The sequence below is a fragment of the Vigna radiata genome, chromosome 2 (genome assembly GCF_000741045.1).
Source record: "Vigna radiata var. radiata cultivar VC1973A chromosome 2, Vradiata_ver6, whole genome shotgun sequence".
NCBI lineage: Eukaryota > Viridiplantae > Streptophyta > Magnoliopsida > Fabales > Fabaceae > Vigna > Vigna radiata.
In genome coordinates, this window is record NC_028352.1 from 9,829,065 (window position 1) to 9,850,503 (window position 21,439).

Genomic DNA, 21,439 nt, shown 5'->3' on the forward strand with positions numbered 1-21,439 from the left:
ACGATACAAGATATATGTATATTGAAAGTGTACGATAATTCTTAAAAATGTTATAAATATATGATTTTCATTGCGTGAATCAAAATTAAAATCATATATATTAAACGTTTTCAACACAACAAATTATAAATTATTATCATCATATAAATATTATTGTTTGATAGATTATATTATTTATTAATAAACATCGGTAAAGTATTTTAAAGTATCAAACATGATACGTGATCCAAACTGAAGTATCAGTGCATCATAAATTATAACTAATAATTTAATTATTTAAATTATAATAGTATTGCATACTTATATCTTTACAAAATATAATATAAAAACTTTAATCCTTTTAATTATTTTTCTTTTAATATTTAATTCACAAAAATAAAAAAAAATTCAAAAATGGAAAGCAAAATAGGATAGTGAGCCGTCCATTAATTTGCCTTTGGCCCATCAATTTGGTAGGTTAGATGAGTCAGGCCAAAACGAGCTGGTGAGTTGACAATTCCAACTGAACCCATCCAGTTTTTAGCAATCTAGAAGGCTAACCTGTGCAACAACCTATTTTGACATCTTAATGGTGGTTTTGAGCCCCAACTTTAAAAACTTAAATTAGTGGCATCTTCGTGATAGGACATTGAGTGTCAATTTCTACCATTGAGTGCGCTTAAGTTAGAGTGCTCCAGTGGCCTTGATGTTGAGTGTTATCAAGTTAGAGGGCTTTAGGGATTGCTACCACTGAGCACTGGTTTGTGCTGCTGAGCGCTCCTTTGACAATGACCCCCTATGAGCTTTAGCATTGAGCTCACCTTGTTACCCTTTAACATCACTTCTGTTGTATGTTCTGATACATTGTTTATTGTATATTTAACTAGTTTTTGTTGTTCTAATGTTTGCTATTATTGTTGTTCATGGTTGTAATAGTGGATATAATTGATGTTGAAAAGGTTGTTGTTGATAAGGGGAGCATTAGACTCCACATATATTGACTTTTGATAATGAATGGTTTATAATGATTAGAAAAGGTTTTAATCATCCTAGCACAACAAAATGGCATAACAATTGTTTAAATCATTAACATGTTTGTGCTAGATGTATTAATCATGAAAACATTAATGAAATAGGCCTAAACAGATCAAGAATCTAGTTTTCTGGTAGTATTAATCGATTACATTAGTAACTTAATCCATTAGATTAAGCCAGAACACTTAGAATGTAAACATGATAAAACACTCTATAACAATCTATTACATTAGTTACATAATCGATTAAAACAGAGAGAGAAAGAGAGAGACATAATCTATTATACAGATAACATAATATGTTAGAAAAGGTGAATACAAGTGAAACTAGGCATATTATTAAAATAACCAATTATATAAGTTACATATAATCGATTAAAACAAAAAAAAATGTCTAATTCATTATGCTAGTTACCTAATCTGTTAGGTTAGTTGAAAGTAGTTATGTGCATAATTGTAATCGATTATATAAGTGATCTAATCGATTAAAACAAAATCTAAAACTTAATCAATTAAGATATCATGATGTTTTTATTAGTATATTATAAAATAATTGCATCTTCTTCATTAACCATACTTATCTCTTTATACAATTTGTAAATACTCAATAGAGTAGACGTGTCTAATTTTAGAGTCTTAATCTTATGACATAAAAATCTTTTTATGCAATTAATATTTATTAACAATTTAATCAACTATGATTAATATGACATTATATTTCCATTAAAATAATATGACATATTTTAATTTTTTGGAGTGAAGTTATATTTTCATTTTCTTAAGGAAGATAGAAAACAGTTTCAGTTGACCCAAAAGCCTGGGTACCAGAATACCATCTTATAGTATTTGTACAATACATCAATATAATACATATTATTACACCAGAGATTGAATAATGCTTAAAAGAAGTGACTTTTTTGTTATTATATTTGAATTAGGTTATTCAGTAATACATTATGTGTTTGCTGGGAACATTTTTAGTGTCAATTTGTTAATGGCCGGCAACTAACAACCTAAGCATAAACTGGGAACAATTTAGGAATATAATCCATCAACTTCTAATCAGAATCTTTTGGACCACACACTCTTTTTCACTGCCTCCTTATTCTTTTAAAACCAATTTTCGTACCAAAATATAATATATATTTGCATATTTTTATGCAAGTGTCAAGTTACACCTATCAACTGCTCACCCAATACATATTTGGTAACCGTCATTAAATATATATTGTAAAGTTCATCAATTAAAAGAAAAGAAAGATAATATATTTGGATGCCCAAAATATAAAATGTAATACAGCGTGAGAAATGAGAAAAAAAAAAGTTCATTTATTATAATTGATATGACGTTATCGTGTGAAAAAAAAATTAAAATTTTTTTCTTGAACTTTAATACAAAATTAAAATTAATTTTTTTTTCAAACTTTGATATATTTTAATCTCTAAACTTTAAAATAAATAAATAAAATTTTAACTAAATTTCGTTAACTTTTTTATATATCAAATGTGTGTTTACCGTTGAAATTGAAAACATATTAAATATTGTAAAGAGTTTAAATAAACGCGTTTGACAATTTAATGTAATTAGATTAAAATGATTATATTAAAAAGACTATATCTATTAATTTTTAAAAAAATTTATTAAAGTTTAAGACATTAATTCAATGTCAAATTTAAAAACTAAAAATATACTTAATGATAAAATATCCAAAATCATTTATAATTAAATTCCTTATGACTAGTTTAATTAAATATTTAAATTTTAAGTCGTGACAGTGAGTAAATATCATGGAACAATTATATTTAAATTCATAGTTGGAATGTGTATTGAAAGTTCACATTTTTTAAATTCTTGCAAATCACACTTATGTTATAAATATTTCACCTTAATATTTTTCTTTTATCATTTTAGAAAATTAGTGATATAAAGATTATGAGTCTCGTTTGAGTACAAGAGGATAATTGAGTGTTAACAACATTGTATTTATGTTTATAGGATGAAACTATATTTTGTTTATTATAAATTAAGTTGAATTTCAGTTTAAATTACTTTTATATTTCTATAGTGATTTTGAGAAAAAAAAAATATTTAAATGATATAAATTTAAACACTTGAATAAAAGTTTGACATGTCCTTTTTGCATAATTAAAGTATTTGAAAGAAGTTTATAAATAAATATTATTGATAAAATAAACATATACCTCAAAAGTTGACACACATTGTCACGGAAGAATTTCTAATTAATAACAAATTATTGAATTTAGGAGATTAAAATTAACTTAAGCAAAATAAAGTAATAAACTCATAAAATAAAGAATACAAACTAGGGACTTTAAAACTTCTACTATATAATCTCCAAATTGAAGAGGATATTTACTCCCATAAAAAAATGAAAGAAAAGAATGTTTAAATCTATACAATAAAATAGTGGTTAAATATATCTTTTAGTCCTCATATTTGTTCTCCATTCTCAATTAGGTCCTCATGTTTTTTTTTTTGTTCCAATTACATCCTAATATTTGTAAATTTTTGAGGCAATTGGACAAAAAAAACCGGAGAGAGCTTAATTTCTCAAATTTACAAATATTAAGATACAATTGGGACAAAAAAAAACATGAGAACCTAATTGAGAATGAAGAACAAATATGAGGACTAAAACATATATTTAACCTAAAATAGTTATATATAAAAAAAGTTTCAAATATCCATAAAATAATAGTCCAAGAGGAATTAAAACCCCACATAAAAAAACCTCCACAAAAGATATCAAAAGGTTGTAATAAAACTATACAAAACGGGTGTGACTCACAAATTAATTTGCATCCTCAAATTACAAAGTTTCTATTTATAATAAATTATAAATTCTAAAATTATAATTTAGTAACATATCTATAAAAAAATGTTAAAAATTAAAATCTTTTATTCTTTTTATCGGTTGAGATAAAACATCTATTTATAAATATGTGAGAATCTAAATAATGACTTTAGCATAATGGTGGTATTTCATAAAAAAAAAAAACACTACAATATTTTATTAATAAAAGGTTTTAAACTATAAAGATATTTAATAACTTAATTTCGTTTCCCACTCATATTTTCATCTAAGAGACAATAAAATTAATCCTGTGAACAACTAATTTTCTCTTTTTCATATTTAAATTGGTTAATTTATTGTTTACAATTAGGTTTAATATATCTGTAAGTTCCTATTTTTGTCCTGAATCTCACATTTTCTTTTCCAACTTCTCAATTGGGTCATTATTTGTGTAAAATTTTAATCTGACATGGCATTAAAATTGAATTTTGTATTAAAAATTTGGATTGCACATGTGTAAATTCAGATTTAGAAAAGGACAAAATGGACAAAACCTAAAAATTTAAATGCAGTCTCTGACCTAAATTCAATCTTCCATGGTTCCATATCTTCTACCAAGCAATATATCAACTCAAAATTACACCAAATTATATTCAGTTCATACTTGCTTCATACTGCTAAAAAAACCTAGAATTCCCATCATCAAATTTTCAAAAAAAGAAAATGAAAGATAAAGATTAGCCAAGCCACTGAGAAGCTTGAAGCTTGGCCTCTAGGGTTTCTGCCGGCGACCAGTCCTCACCACTGCGCGAACTCAACCAAAGCAAAAATTAACGACGCCGACGACTACCACTTGATCGTCTACTCCAGAAACATCTTAAGGAAGAACAATTTCCCTCATGAACCTCCGATTTGCCGCGGCTTGAAAGCAGGGGTTCTCCCTTTCTCTACTCCTCTTCTTTCAACGTGTAATAAATACTCATTTGGATTGGAACTCCACATTCTCTGTTTTCCTAAGAATCGTGCAGAGGAAAGCAATAAAATTCCAGAAAAACAAATACAAATACCAAAACTTCAATCGAATCCCATATCTAAAAAAGGAGGCATGCAAGGGGATGTGAATGTTATTAATGGTGGTCAAGTTCTTGAAGGAGATGATGTTGAATGGACGATGCAGATGATGTTGGCTTCATTATTGAGAAGGGGATTTAGGGTTCTAAAAGAAAAGGAGTTAATGGAAGAAGAAAATGGGTTTTTCTTTTTTGCTATTTGAAGATTTGATTTAACTTTGCTTAATCCATTTTTTAATATAAAAATTAATTCAAAATTATTTTTAATGCCACGTCAGATTAATAAAATATACTGACCATACCACGTAGGTTAAATTTAAACGGCCATTTGTTTAATTTAACGGCCGTTTGTTTTGTTTAATTGCTTCAAGACGAAAATAGAAACCTACCGAGACATTAAACCTTACAATTATGAGTATGTGATAAATTAGCATGTTTGATTATGATGAATGCCTGAATTTGGAATATATAATTTGTCTTTGATACGTTAATATTGAAACTGTTAAAATTGAAGGACAGAGAAAAAGAAATTATGAAAAGAAATGAAAAAAAAAATGAAAAGTATGGAGATGCAAAAGAAAAACATATTGAGGTGCGGAAAGAAACTGCCGAAAGGTAAAGTCTTCTGGACTCTATCTAATTTTCACAGTGGCCCAAAGCCCGAATAAATATCATAAGGACAAAAAGGAAAAAAAACAAAACAAAACTTCTTTATGAAGATATATGAATTATTTTCAGTTTTAAAATTTTCAAACAATAAATTTATAAATTTTATGATATTTTTTTTCATTTTTTAAATAACTAATACTTAAATTCTCAACAATGGTAAACTTAAATTAAAGTGATGTATGATGTCATAAAATGCACATATATATTATGATGCTCAGAATTATTACGTAGTCATATTAAGTCATTTTTACTTATTTTTTTGTGATGGAGTCAAAAAAACCGTTGGTCTATTTTTCATTTTAAATCCGCTTTTCAATTTTTAATTTCTGCAAATTACTCCGGTTTTGTAAAATTCAAAGGTTAAATGAATGAATCTTCCGAAAAACAAACACATTAAAATTTTATTAAAATCAATTTACATAACAATAATATAAAAAGTCCGTATTAGAAATTTACTAGGAAATTCAAATTCAAATTCTGTGCTAACTGAATATAGAGTAGCTCTGGAATTTATCCACATACCCAACTCTAATTACAATTCAAAATTTACAAAAAACAAATTAAAATAGTCATAATAAGTGCATATCAGTGTGACTTTAACTCTTTAATTCTCCTCTTATATGATTTAATTACAGACTCAAATTGTTTGATCGTAAAAGTTTTCAATTGAAGAACCTCATACAGTGTCAGCATTTTGTGAAATTTGATGTACAAGTAAATTTGATATAAGTACAAATATATAAGTAAAAGAACATTTGACAAGAAAAACTGTTGAAATTTGAGAAAGTTTAAATTTAAAGAAAATACAGGGGGGGAAGGTTGGAGTCTTACATCGGATAAGGCTAATTTATAATTTATAATATATAAGTGAAGTGTTACAAGCTAGTTTTGTGAAGTTGAGTTAAGTTTAAAACCTATTTCTAACATGGTATCATAGTCATGGTTAAAAGTTTATCCTAATTATATTTCTTGTTTTTTTGAATATTTCTATTTCACCCGTTATCGGATCGCTATTGAACCATCCAATTTCTACTATCATACATGAGATGTTTATACCTGGACGAGAAGGTAATAGTAAATGTCATTGGAGTGGGTGAAAAAGAAGAAGAAAACTGAAAAAAGAAATAGAAACAAAATACCAATACTTGATTTAATAGTAAAAAAATGGATTACTAAACCAGAAATTATCAATAGAATCGTCATTAAGTGGATTGAAGAAAAGATAAATATGAGATCCATCATGAATTCCACAATCAAATAGAGACATATTTTCTTCCTCCTTACCTATTACAAGACCATGAACAACAAGTATCAAACGATCACCTGGTAGCTTTTGTTGACTCTCAATTTCCTTCTTCAAATCTTTGATAGTTGCATCATTCTTCACTTCAATGTAGCAAAGTGTTCCTGTCAAATTCTCCATCACCACTTTCATGTTTTAAGAGTTATTATTCTTATATAGTTTTACTATATCTAATAGTCTCACGGTTTAAATATTTCATTTTTTTTTAACAAAACTCTAACAGAATTTCAGATAACACTATTTATTTATTTATTTATTGAACTTATAAAACAAACACAAACCGAGAAAATGTAAAAAATTTCGTTTAAGTTTATAATGTTTGGTTGTTTTCAGTTCCTTATATATAGTTAAAAAAACAGATCTAAAACTTCTATATTCAAATTACTTGGTGCTGGTTTGTAACATAATATTAGAATGTTTACTTTATCCTTTATTTTTAAAAACTTTTCGATAAAAATATTCTTTTTATCTTACACAAAAGCATTATACAATTTTGAAATTTTTTTAATATTTTTTTATAAAGTGGAATATAACGTATATCTACTATGTCAAGTCCAAAGTAATTTAGTCATACTATTAAACAAAAATAAATCTAACTAGTATATAAGGTACAGATAAATTTATCTTGTATATGAAAAATCTTCAACTACCTCTTGATCGATAGAGAACTTGCATAGAACCAATAAAGAAGCATCGCATTCTTATTAGATTAGGAAAAATTATTGTCCTTACAACATAATATATTTAAAAGTATGTGATAAAATTTTCCTTTAAACAATTAACTTTTTTTGTTTAAAAAAATTACTTATATCAGTTCAATTATGCCCACGCTTTTTAATATATATTTCGTAATCTTGGAGTTGAATTGATTACTATTATATGTTTTTTATTTTTTTATATTATATGATACACTTATGATAAAAAAAAAATATTGAATAACGTAAAGGAAAATTCAAAAGTATTTCAAATATTAAGCCAAAATAAATATAAATAAATACTTCAAAAACTTAAACTAAAATGATAATGTATTAATTACAAAAATTTTATTAAGCTCATACAAAAATCGTAATATTATTTTGCTTTAAAGACATAATTCAAGAAATAAAGTTCAAATACAAAAGTGTTTAACAATAAATAATGAAATAAAAAGGAGATAAACACAACATCGAATTAACGACTCATGTTGTAAACTTAGGTTTTTTTGTAATTGGGTGAATTAAATTGATTGTTTTAAAATACTTACTGTTTTTCATCTTAATTAGGCAATTTTTATATTAATTTGTTTCATAATTGAAAGAGTTTTTTAATTTTACTTTAGAATGAAATGTTCATTGAGCTTAGAAGGAAGAAATCTAAGATTTATTTTCTATGACGTATACTATTATAGAAATCAAGTAAAAACTTAGAAAAAGGTTGAAACAAAAGAAAAACAGAATCCAAATGGTTTCACAAACCCTTTTAACTAGTGGGTTTATTAGCTTTCTATCTTATAAAATTCAAAGAAAACAGATTATTAAAGTAATAATGAACCATATATAACTAATAACTAAATACATAAAAATATATTAAAACTTTAAATAATTAAACATAATTGTTAGCTTAATTTGCAATAACAAGTTTCGCAACACAACAAAGAAAAAAAAAAGGAGAAAAATCTATTAACTTGTTTAAATTAGTCAATTTTTTCATCAAATGTGCTAGGAATTTTGAAAATTCCTATCAAAATGAAGTTAGATCCATGGATAACTCAAACAACAAAGTTTTTTAATTCAATTACTTACAAAAACAAATATGAAAATATGAAAAATATCATCTTATAAAAGGTAATACATATACTATACATTGACATTCTCTAATGTATTTTTCAGATTCATTGGAAAAATTCAGTACCATATTAAAAGACATAATCTTCTATGCAAAATCTTAAAATACTCAATTTTCATGTGTTATTCCTAATAAAACAACTAGTTGACTAAGATTTAAAATATATGTAAACAAATCATATTAGTTTGTATATAGTTGGTAACAACTTTTTATTTTTTTTTTTATGCAAAAGGGCTTAAAAGGACAAATAAAACTCGACAAGAGAAAAAAAGAAGAAAAAAAAAACAAAATTCGACCTGGCCCAAAATTGTAACATGCAAAATAACTCTAGTTTTTCTTTAATTACATAAAAATTTATTTTCAATTAAATTAAAAGAGAAAAAAATATAAATTTTTTTCAATAATTCGAAAAAAAATTCTTTTTTATTAAACAAACCGATCTAAAAGAATAAAAGAAAATGCATAAATTCTAGTAAAAATATTTATAATTAATATCTGTATTGAAAAATAAAATAGAAAAAAAATATAATATTGATTTTAATTATTTATTATATATATGAGAATAAGTAATAAAAATATAAAATTGGATGTTTACACGAAGTTAACTAATTTATTTAAAATGTTAATCTATGTTGTATTTTTGTGTCTAAAATGATTGCAAAATTATTTTTTACTACTTCCTTAAGCATGAGTAGGACAAGTCATTTTACCAAGAAAATTAAAATATATGACATGTGAATTATTTTTAAAAGATTTTGTTTTTTAATTTTCCAAATACAATGTTTAGATAAATACTTCTCTCATATCCGAATTTCCTTATCCAGATAAAACAATTGACTTTCTCACCTACTTTTCTTAAAATTCAAAAGTTTAATATTAAACTTTGCAAAAATAAATATTAGTGAAGCCTTAATAACATGGATATATTAAATATTCTTTTTTAATATTATATAATAAATTAAATAATATTTAACAAAATACAAATATATTTTTGTGTGTTATAGGGGAAAGTTTTTTCAGCAGAGATTGTGTGCATTGAATAAAGAGATAACGAGCACAATGAATAATAAAGATATCATCATTGTGATTGTTACTACGACTTGTGCTTCTTCTACCTTTCTGCTCTGTTTTTCTGTCACACGAAAGCGTGTCAAAAGAATACCAGAATGATAAAATGATAAGAACAACATCAATAATATAAAATAATTGGAATGCATTATTATTAATATGAATGTGTTCACTCTATCAATCAACAATCTTCGTGTGCTGCAAAGGGAAACACACCTAAAAGTTACTATACATTCCTGAATTCCAAGAGTTTTTCACTTGATTGCAGGTACTATAATAACATCAGAGCATCTCTGCTATATAAAGCATCAGAATCAACCAATGTCGGCAATATGAAATTAGGAATTCATAGCTTGAGTTTGGAGACGCAGGTGGAAGTGGTCTGAAGAGCTGATATGTTCAAAGAGATGGTGCAAGAGAGATAAACATTGGCTTTCAGCCTGATAAACTTCAAGACACTCACTTTCCCAGAAAGTTTAGCCTCTGATGTCATATTGAAGCCTCCACCTGCCATATCCGACATAAAGTTCGGATCTTTTAACAATAAATCTGTCTGAATGTCCGCAGTGGCTGTCACATTTGTGATGCTTCTTGGAGGGTAAGATCTTGATTCCAGAGGAATTTTTCCTATAATGGTGTCGCCATATTTGAGATAGCCACTGGAAATTCTGTTCTTGAAAGTTGCATAGTTTGGGTTCTGAATTGTGATGACCAAGGGCAAAGGGGCACTGCTTGAATTGGGTGAGAGGACTTGAAAGTTTTCAAGGTCAACAGGGTTGACGTATACCAAAGGGTTTTTGGGCTTAAAGATGGCAAAACTCAAGATCATGATCACAGCAATGAGGATCAAAAGTGAGGATACGCAGAGACAGATTCTGATGCTTCTTTGTCTTTTTAAAAGTTTGAGGTCCCTGGTGGCCATGGCTTCTGGATAATAGGGTTTCAAAACTGGCTTTTGGAGATAAAACAGTGTTGTTGAACGGAGATCAAATTCTGATCTCATCGTCACTTTATAGACGTGAAAAAGATTTAGGGATTGAGTTGGCAAAAATCAAAATCAAGGAATTGGATTTTTCCTAAATCTTAGGCTGTTGAATCCTGCGTTGAGAACAGACCCCGTGGACACAAATTAATGTCTCCAACGACTCAAAGCTACGCATGCATTGCATTTTCGATTAAGGTAATCACACCATTTCTATAAATGTACGAGGACTTATATATATATATATATATATGTATATATATATATATATATANTATATATATATATATATATGTATATATATATATATATATGGAAAATGATATTTTAACACCAATTTTTGACATCATTTTGATATTGCACACGTGTCAAAATATGGTTGGACGATTTCAAATTAAAAAAAACTGAGGTAAGGACATATTTGGAAGAGAAAAACCAAAATTTCTTTTTTAATTTGAAATTGTCCAACTACATTTTGACACGTGTGCAATGTTAAAAATGGTGTCAAAAAATTGGTGTTAAAATATTATTTTTATATATATAAGTAAATAACAATTTATTATGCTTCTTATCAATTTAGTATTAATTATCGGCTAAATAAATGGTGCATCCAATTCATCCTATTTGTTAATGTGTTCATGTTTTTTTAAACTTAACCCTTAGTGAAAGGGCAATAGCATCAATCTTTGAGGTTACCGAAATGATTCCTTCTTTAAAAATTATGCATTTGGTTCACTTGAATGCACTGATAATTTACAAACTTCATTCTTTTTTTCTTTTCAAGTTTTATCTTGATTACTCATTCCTAGTAAGGGTAAAATATCTTAAAATAATGAATTTTTGTAGTTTTTTTTTTTAAAAAAAAAAATTAAAAGAAAGTAAAGAATAAAGAAAGACAATGTTAAATAAATATAAAAAATTGTGTGTTAAAAGTATATTTCTTTTTATTTAGTGAAAATATATGGTCCTATTTAATTTAATTTTTAAGGATTAAGTAGTGTTGATTGTTATGAGAAAATTCATATGAAAGATACTATTAATAAATTAAATGTTAAATTGTGGTAAATTAATGTTATTATTATTGTTTTTAATAAATCAATATTGTTATTAATAAATTACTATTGTCATTAATAAGTCATTAATATTAATTATTATTATTATTATAAGGAAATTTGCTGCAAATACTAACTTGGATCATTGTTGCTAAAACAATAGTATACTTTCTTTATATTCATCGTGCAATTATGGACATACAAAATAATACGTTATGGTATGCACTTTATTAGCCAAAGCATTACGTTTTCTGATAGACAAAATCATATTCACTCTGCCGTAGTAAGTAAACTTAAAAGAGAAAAGAGAAATCCGTTGAAGTTTTGTTGACTTACTCTTTTTTGAATCAAAATCATGATATTTATTGTGTGATAATTGCTAGCTGGAATTTCATAAAACATACATTTTCATTAATATTATATTTAATTATTGATAAAAGTATATGCTTTATGATAAAAAAGTTAAAAATTTTAGATCTAATTAATTATTTTATACCATATTAACATATTCAAATAAAGAAATAAGAATCGGGTCTCGTTTTAATTATTTTTTACCTAACATTCTAATTATTTATTGAAGGGAATGACAGGATTAGACCCCTTTGGCACGTAATGTTTCTATGGGACTGGATGCATGTTTTGTCTCTTGAAGGTCCTAATTTTCTATCATAAATTTAATATATTGATTAATAAAAGTAAATTATTGAATATGTATGGCTGAAAAACCTATTCTTTCCCATCACCAACTTTATTTCTGAAAATGTATTGGTTTGTTAAAAATTGGGTTTTGGAATCTGCCAAATCACAATATAATTCTTGGGATCGTACATTATGTACAACTTAGTCCTTGAATTTGTAAAAAGACAGTCATATTGTTCCCTATGATAAATAAAATAAAAATATGCTTCAAAAATGATAATTATAAATCAATTTATTTTTTGAAATTGCGCATGCATATCTTTTATAATAAGGAAATTTTGTCTTGAAACTAATTAAGTCTTTAGAATATGGTGATTGTGTTGAATTGAGAATTAGGTGTAATCAAGCATTTATAATTAGAAACCATTTTGTCTAGCGATTGTAATTTCAATCACTGAATAGATTGCTAATTTATAATTGTAAAGATAATTTTTTTCACTTTAATTATTTTAGGACCAATTTATGGTGCATTACGTTACACAGACCCAATTGATTGAAGATGTAAACAATGAAAAATGCTTTATTATTTTATTAATATTAAGGACTTAGAAAACAACAAAGAATATTAGTGACTTCAAAATATATGACATTTAATTATTTTATTAATAAAAGTTATATTATAAATAAAGATATATAGTAATCTAGTTTAATTCTTATAAAAATCATTAATTCTTTAAAAAAAATTCTAGACATTTTTTCTTTATCTTATATTTTATATTTTTCACTCTATCCTTATCTATTTGAAGAATGAAGTACGTCATAGGACTCTTGATGATAAAGTCTATCTTTTTGTCCGATTAGTTTGTCTAATAGAGTAGTTCATTTTTTGTTCTTTTTAAAGTTCTTTATTTTTTTTTGTAATGCATGTTTGAGGTTGGGGGTTGCATGTGTCATCTTAAAGCTCTAGATAAATCTTTATTTAATTATGATTGTCATGATATAATCATATCATATAAATTTTTTGTGTGCAAATATTGTCTTCTTTGGTTAGGAGTGCTTAGAGGCAAAGGTGATTATGTTTTGTACTTATAAGCCAGGTAAGGAGAATTAGGTATTTAAAAAACTTTTGTTGAGATTGATTAATGGGTTGATTGATGAATTTGTCACTATGATCAATTTAATTTAACATGTATTGTAGTTTTGTTTGATTGATGAATATGGTTCTTTAATATACTAAATTTGTTGGTGAAAAGTTGAAGTGAATATGAGAACGAGTAAGGGAAGTTGGTTATCTAAAATTGAATTATGTCTAGTAAGGATTTGTAGTATAAATTTAAACTGTGATTGATTGTTATTGATGAATGAGATAAATTTGACTGGTTATAAGGTTGATGAGTTGCATTTATTAATTTGAATGGTATTGATGAGAGATTTATGTGAGATAATTAATTTTTCAGATTGGTGCTTCTTGAGCTAAGATATATGGAGTATATTAAGTGGTAAATAACCTTGAAGTCAAATTAATAAATTAAAGCTCATATATAAATCTTAAACTTTTGGTGCAATGTTAGGCACCTCCATCTTAGTGCCAATCTCACAATCTTGTTAGTGTTGGGTGAAACTTTTGGAGAACACTCTAAATCAATGAGTTTTAGGTAGGGATGACAATAGATTAGGTCGAGCACAAATAGTGCTTACCCGCTACCCAACTTGTAATAAAATAATTCAACCTGTTACCCACCCCATTACTTGTTTAAATGATACTCGTTGATTTTTAAAGCTCGTAGGTATTTGTGAATACTCGCATATATTTAAAATAAATATATTTTATAAATTTTTAAAATAAAATCTAAATAAAATTACAAAAAATATAACATATAATATAATATAAATTTTAATTTTAATTTAATTTAATTTAATAAAATATAAAATAATTTTTAATTTCTGTTGAGTATAGTAAAAATCTATGTATGGAACTAATTTCCCTTGTTTTGAACATACATATAGGGTCCTTTATTTATAATAGAAGAAATATGGGTTAAGTCCAAAATAAAAATAAGAAATAATAATAAACTAACTAAAGATAAAAGATAAATATAAAATAAAGATAATATATCTAACACTCCCCCTCAAGCTAGTACATACATATGTACCAAGCTTGTTACTAATATAATTCATCAAGTCTTAGTGAAAATATCTGCTTTTGCACTCGAGTGACATCAAATTGCTAATGATTTGCAAGACAATATAGAAGACGAAATACCAACCCAAAAGTCTCCCCCTGAGCAACAAATCTGGGAGGTTACTACATGTAAATCTCTTCCTGCAAATCATCGTTGAGGAATGCATTGTTGACATCCAGTGGATAAAGATGTCATTGTTGGAGAGTCATCAAGACTATAAATAAACTAACAAAAGTCATCTTTTCCATGGGAGAAAAAACATATGTGAACGGGTCAAACGCAGTGATGAAAAAAGGGAGGTCAGAAGAGATGACAGTGGAAGAAGCCATGGATGAACAAGAGAGAAAAACTTAAAAAATCCAAGATTAAGGCACCTAAAAAAGGAAAATGAGCAACCTTGATGCTCTGAATAGCTGTCTGAGAGGAGACAAGACGTATAAGAATACATAATGAACTTGAAAATGGAAAACGAGTGACCTTGACGCTCTGAACTACAACTAGACATGCCACCATGTACGACGAAAAAGGGAGTAAATTCATAACTTCAAAAGGAACTGAGAGCATGTAGGAGCTCCGATGAAGGTGTCGTTAATGGCATGGTGGTCGCATAGTCGAGATGATCAAAACCATGTGATCATCGGTCGAAACTAGAACTCACATAGTGACAGTGGTAGACGATGACACCGTCGGCAAGGTAGATGACACCACCGCTGACAACGATGAATGTAGTGGTAAAGACAATAAGAATTTTTTTCTTCAAAAGAACATTTGGCTCTAGATACCATGTTGAATATAGTGAAAAATTATGCATGAGATTAATCTCCCTTGTTTTGAATATACACATAGGATTTATAATAGAAGAAATATGGGTTAAGTCCAAAATACAAATACCAAATAATAACAAACTAACTAAAGATAAAAGATAAATATAAAATAAAGATAATATATCTAACAATGCCAATTAAATTTAGCTGAATAAAATATAAATTAAATTTTAATTTTAATTTGTTGCGGGTATGGATAGTATGATATATGTTACTGATAACCTGGTACAAAGCTTTGAAAGATTTTGATGATGAAATACTCAAACAATTGAAGAAGCATTTACATGTCTGGATGATTTCCTGCTAAAGTTTTTTGTTTTATTGTAATTTAAATATTAATAGCTTTATTCATTTGAAATTTATTTTTGTATATGTTCTTTTAGTTTAGAATGTTCACTGGAATGGTCGATTATCACTTGGGATAACCAATTTATCTCCGAAAAGTAAGAATTACCAAGGTTCGTAGATAATAGGTTATCATAGAGAAATCCTTTTATAACGATCTGAGATAATCGATTATCACTTAAGATAATCAATTATCATTAACAGTTGAAAGTTGTCTTTTAAGCTTGTGACCTAGTTCGAATCTTAGCTTATAAATATTGTGTTTCAAAAATCTTTAAGGGTCACTTAAACTATTAGAGAGCAAGAGTATTGTTTGGAAAATCTTTGAGTGGTTAATGAAGCTTGTGGTTTCATTGCGTGTAGAAAGAAGAACTCTTCTTAGTGTGTCCAAGTTGTTGAAACTTATCTATCAAACACAATCAAGCTATTTATTCTTTTGTGTGTAAAAAAAATGTGTTGGTCATCTCTTATCTATTAAGAGATGTAATTTTTAATACTACATAAATATATAATTTTTATATTTTATAGATCCTTCAATTATTTATATATTTTACTAAGTTATATAGATTTTTAAGAAAGGCTTTAAATACATATTATACACTCATAAATTTATTTATTACCTAAATATCCAAATTGTAATACTTTACATGTAGAAATTTAAAGATTATATATATATCATGTCTCACTTCGTGAACAAACTTATAGTTTTTAGATTCAAATTAGAAATGTTTTTTTTTCTTCAAGTTATATATTCTTTAAAAAACACCAAAAATATTTTATACATGAACAAATTTTTATAAAATATTAAAACATAACTTATAACTAACAAATCTTAAGATAATAATTTTCCTAAACTTAACAATAAATTTGTTGCTTTTTTACTTGTATATTGTTCACCGTAATTATTATATTTAATGGTGAAAATTTTAACTATGACCTTTTCTTTTTACCTTTCAACATTAAAAGACATGTTTTTCTTTTTCTTTTTGAATTTTTTTATTAAAAAGACTTTCAATATAAAAATCTATAAATTTTGAAGTCTTGTTTATTTTATGTCATACCCATTTGAATCTTGATGTGAAAAGTCGATTTTGATACTTGGATTTCGAATTCATGGATATTTATAATGGGACAAGAGGTGTCGTAGTTAAATCAATTATATTAATGTTATGCAAACAATTTAAAAAAAAAAATTGTAAATGACCTTTCCCTCTCACATTAAAGCAATGCAATTAACATTTCTCAAACCACGTGATTCCAAAAAATGATTGCGATACTTTTAATTATTTAGGCTTTATTTATTCTTAAAATAGTTTTAATAGTATTACGTAATTCTGCATTTCTTTTATGAAATTAGAGAGCTTAACTCGAGTATTAAAAAAATCAATTCAAGTTATTTTCATTTATTTTACAGACGAAATAAGTTTTAAAATATTTCATATTTATTTTTAAGTAAAAACTATTTAAGAGCGTTTTTTAAATTCTGCCGTACGGATCAAATACATAAGAACAAAATTATAAAATTAGATTATATTACATAGAATATCAAATAGAAAAAACACTTGTTAAAAGTCGTATATGTGGTGAGAAGGAGTTTTTTTTTTTTTTTTAAATAATTTTATTTGATTAACTTTTGTAATAATGTGGTAGTCAAGCATAATTTTCGAATTAAGTAATGAAACTATAGTTTAATTTTATCCATTTAATTTAATTTTTTTTTCTTGAAATACAAATTAAGAACAATATTGTTATAAATTGACAACTAAGCAAGTATAAAAATATTGAAACTTAAATTTGAATTAAATTCTAACCATGGGCTTTTAGTAATTAGTTATTTTATTAAAATATATTTCTCATCCAATACGTAAATTGTAAAAGTAATTTTAAAATCAAAATTACACTTTGAGTATATTCCAACATACAAATTATAGATAAATTTCTCACGTATATTAGCCTATTCAAAGACGATACAAAGACATAAGCATATAAACTTATAATAATAACTAAGGTTTACTTCACTTTCATAACGAATTAAAATTAAAGCATGTGTACTCAATGTCGAGCGTATGCGTAGTAGTGTGAGAGGAGTTTGTCTACACCAAATTTTCGTACGTAAATATAAATTAATACATACATATATTTTTTTAATTTTATTATATTCTTATATTTGATATTTTTGAAATTTTGTACATCTTTAAAAAATGTTAACATCATCAAAATGTTTTTAAAGATTTGTCGGCGTAAACCTAAATTCATAATAAGATAACAATAATCAACAAAAATAAAAATTGTGAGCTAACCATTTAGCTAAACATATAATTAAAAAGTTTTTTCTTTTCTTTCTTATTATTTTGTATTTCCTTTTACTAATTTTTGTTTTGTTTACTTTCGTTCGTCCATGTCTACAATAATGAGGAATGAGATCCCCAATTTTGTGTAAGAAGAAATTAAATACTTATGAGAAAGGATGATGTTATATATATTTTTTATTAAATCATGTTAGAAAATTGTGTTGATTACAACTAAAACATGATGGTTGAATTTGTAGATATTATTACCATTGATTTTAGTAGCCTACTTAGTTTGTTATTTATATGATAACACATGTTTAATTTTACTCAGTATATAAACTTAGCTTTACGAGTGTAAAGGAGTTTAACGTGAAATACAATAGAAATAATATTATATTTGTGCACAACGAATGTAAACTTAACAAAGTAGTTGAACTTCAAATACAATAGATAGGCAAATGTATGATTTTCATTTTATAGCAGTGATTAATTTTCGCTTAAAAATCATTATAAAAATTTTAGTTGATAGACTTGTAGTGATTGCTTGTAAGATTTTTTCTTTTAATCAAAATAATGTTATTAAAGGAATGAGTATTAAAAATTGTATTTATATTAGTTTTAAAGTTATTAATTTTCTATCTAAAAAGGTATAAGGTGGTAATGTAATCAACTATCAAGATTCACATAATCAAGGTTTTTATACCATCAATTAACATTTTTTTAATTCAAGTGTTGCACTGTTTTGGTATTTATGTAGGTTTGTTTGACATGGATTCTTCATATCTTCACTTATGGTAAAGAGGGGTTAGACCGGGAGATCGCTTTTTTCTTCACTTTTTTGTTTTGTTGAGGAGGTTTTGAACAGGGACATCTTAGAGCTAATTTCTAAAAGCTTTATGCTTCCCATGGTTAGTCTTTGAGAGATACAATTTTGATGGCAATATTCCTAAATATGTTAGGCCAAAGCTAGAAGGATGCAATGGAGACGGTCCCATGAAGATATATGGTGCGAAAATGTGGTGGATCATCAAGGATAGAGGCCGAAAATGCTAAAGCTATGTGTTTGTAAGGCTAGAAGCTCACGACCATATGGTGGTGGTGTGGTGTTTGAAGGCTTAAAAGAGGTTAGATCAATTTTAAGAGGAAGGTGACTAGAGGAGTCTCATGGGTTGCTCTAGTCTTAATCTTAAGATGAGTAGTATGGCAAAAAATGAGCAGCATAACTTTACTCAACATCAAAGATGAATACATGACAGGAGACACCTCTATGTATAGGTTAAGGGTGTCTCCTAAAAACCCTAAAAGCATGATCTCTCATCTTTACACTCATTGGAAAAAAAAATGAGGCCTTCTAAGGAGTGGACAAGTGTCAACAAATCCTCTTCAATGAGGGGAGGACATGTGGCCACTCATAAAATACAATCCTCTTCATTCCTAGAGTGCCAAGTGGCCACTACTAAAAGAAAATCCTCTCCAATGGAAGTATGACACATGACACATACTTTCCACATGGTTTGAATGTCCAACTAAGGAAAAACCCTACATTAATTAGGCCTTAATACAAGCCTTAAACAAACCTACACTACTTGGCCAAAATACATGGCCTAAAAATTAAACCTATACTACTTCAAGCTATGTTCCATGATAGCTCCAAAGGTGGTCTAAAAAGTAGAGTTTAGACCATCTTCATAGATGAATTCAACTCTTCTTGTAGATGATTGACCATGGCTAGGGAGTATGTCATCAAGTTTTTTTCTCATACTCTCTATGTTGATGATATATTTGCTTTTAGTAGAGGAGATAATGGTACCCTGCAACATTAGAAATCTTTCTTGAATGAATATGACACTTTCTCAGGAAAATGGGTGAGTCCTACTAAAATTCACTTTTACACCACTAATACTTGAATTTCTTTTGTTCGACATCTCAAGAGGTTCTCTCTTATAATCAAGGATCTCTTTCTTTTATGTATTTAAGTGTACCAATTTTTGTGAGGGCTCTTAAGGCATGATTTTTTCAACTTTTGGTTGATACGATTCGTAAGAAGTTGCTTAGTATGATGGGAAGAATTTAGCTAGTGAATTCGATAACTTCTGTCTTATTGTGTTTCAGCTTCCAGGTTCACAAACGGCCTATCAAGCTTCTTCTTGAGGTGGAACAATAGATTTGAAGTTTTGTTTGGACTGGAGATACTAAAAAAATGAGGATTACTCAATATTGAATGGTCTATCTTATGTGGTTTTAAGGTGCATAGTAATTTACAGGTTACTAACATTTAGTTGGAGAATAAAGCATATTGAATGGTCTATCTTATGTCGCTTTAAAAAGGATGTAGGGTTGAAAAATTTATTATCCGAAAATAATATAGTCAAACTAAATACAAAAACATAAAACGATAACAAAATAATATTAGTTAATAAAAATGAATTATGTCTCTAAATTAACAAATAAAGAAATAACCAATATTAAGGTTTTTAAATGATGTTAATCCATAAGTAAAACATCCATCAAAGGTCTATAAATACGCTCACATTCTACACGTCATAGAATTTTGTGAATACACCATTCATTCCTTCCTTACTTGGGCATTTGAAACTACTAATTATAGAAGATGAAGACATGTTTAATATTCTAATATTCTTTTAATTATGCATGGCACATGAACTGTTTACATAATTCCCAGCATTAATTAAGTGGTCACCTCTAAGTTACGTTTTCTCTATAATCAAGTAAGTGGTATGTGTCTGAATCACGTAAAGGGTAGGCAAAAATTTAGGATGGAAATAAAAGATTATTTTTTAATAATAAATAATTAAATTAATTACATTAAAGAGACGCTAATCCAATGGTTACTTAAATAAGCAAAATTGTTAATGCATAAAAGAAAAGGGATAATATTGGATGTTCCCTGATTAATATACGGATAATGATATTTAGACAACATTTTTTTGACAACATTTGAACATTGATTACATGTTAATCTGTGATTTGTCAAAAATTAGTCTATAATAATGTTTATGATTATTATTATTGATTGTGGAGTAATTTTTGACAAATCACAGATTGACATGTAATCAATGTTCAAATGTTGTAAAAAAATGTTGTCTAAATATCATTATCCTTAATATATAGAAAGACATAACGATGCATGACCCGAATAAATGAATGGTTTTTTCATTTATAGGCTATTGAGCTTTCACATTCAACTCAAGCCTCCATTGTTCTTTAAGGCTTTTGCCACCTTATCTCATTTATGAATACAACGAATCTGGTTTATTACTTATTATAAATTTTAATTTTTGAAAACTCTAAATTCCTTATATCATTTTTAATTTAGACTAATTAATTATCTTTTTCATG

The 21,439-nt window shown here is 26.8% G+C and overlaps 1 protein-coding gene across 1 annotated transcript; it reads right to left on the reverse strand.

Moving 5' to 3' along the window:
• Positions 1-9,893: 9,893 nt before the first annotated feature.
• LOC106755981 lies at positions 9,894-10,972 on the reverse strand. The gene has a single exon (XM_014638219.2). It carries the CDS (start codon positions 10,764-10,766, stop codon positions 10,110-10,112), a length of 657 nt encoding a protein of 218 aa, XP_014493705.2. The 5' UTR covers positions 10,767-10,972; the 3' UTR covers positions 9,894-10,109.
• Between the last annotated feature and the right edge of the window lie 10,467 nt (positions 10,973-21,439).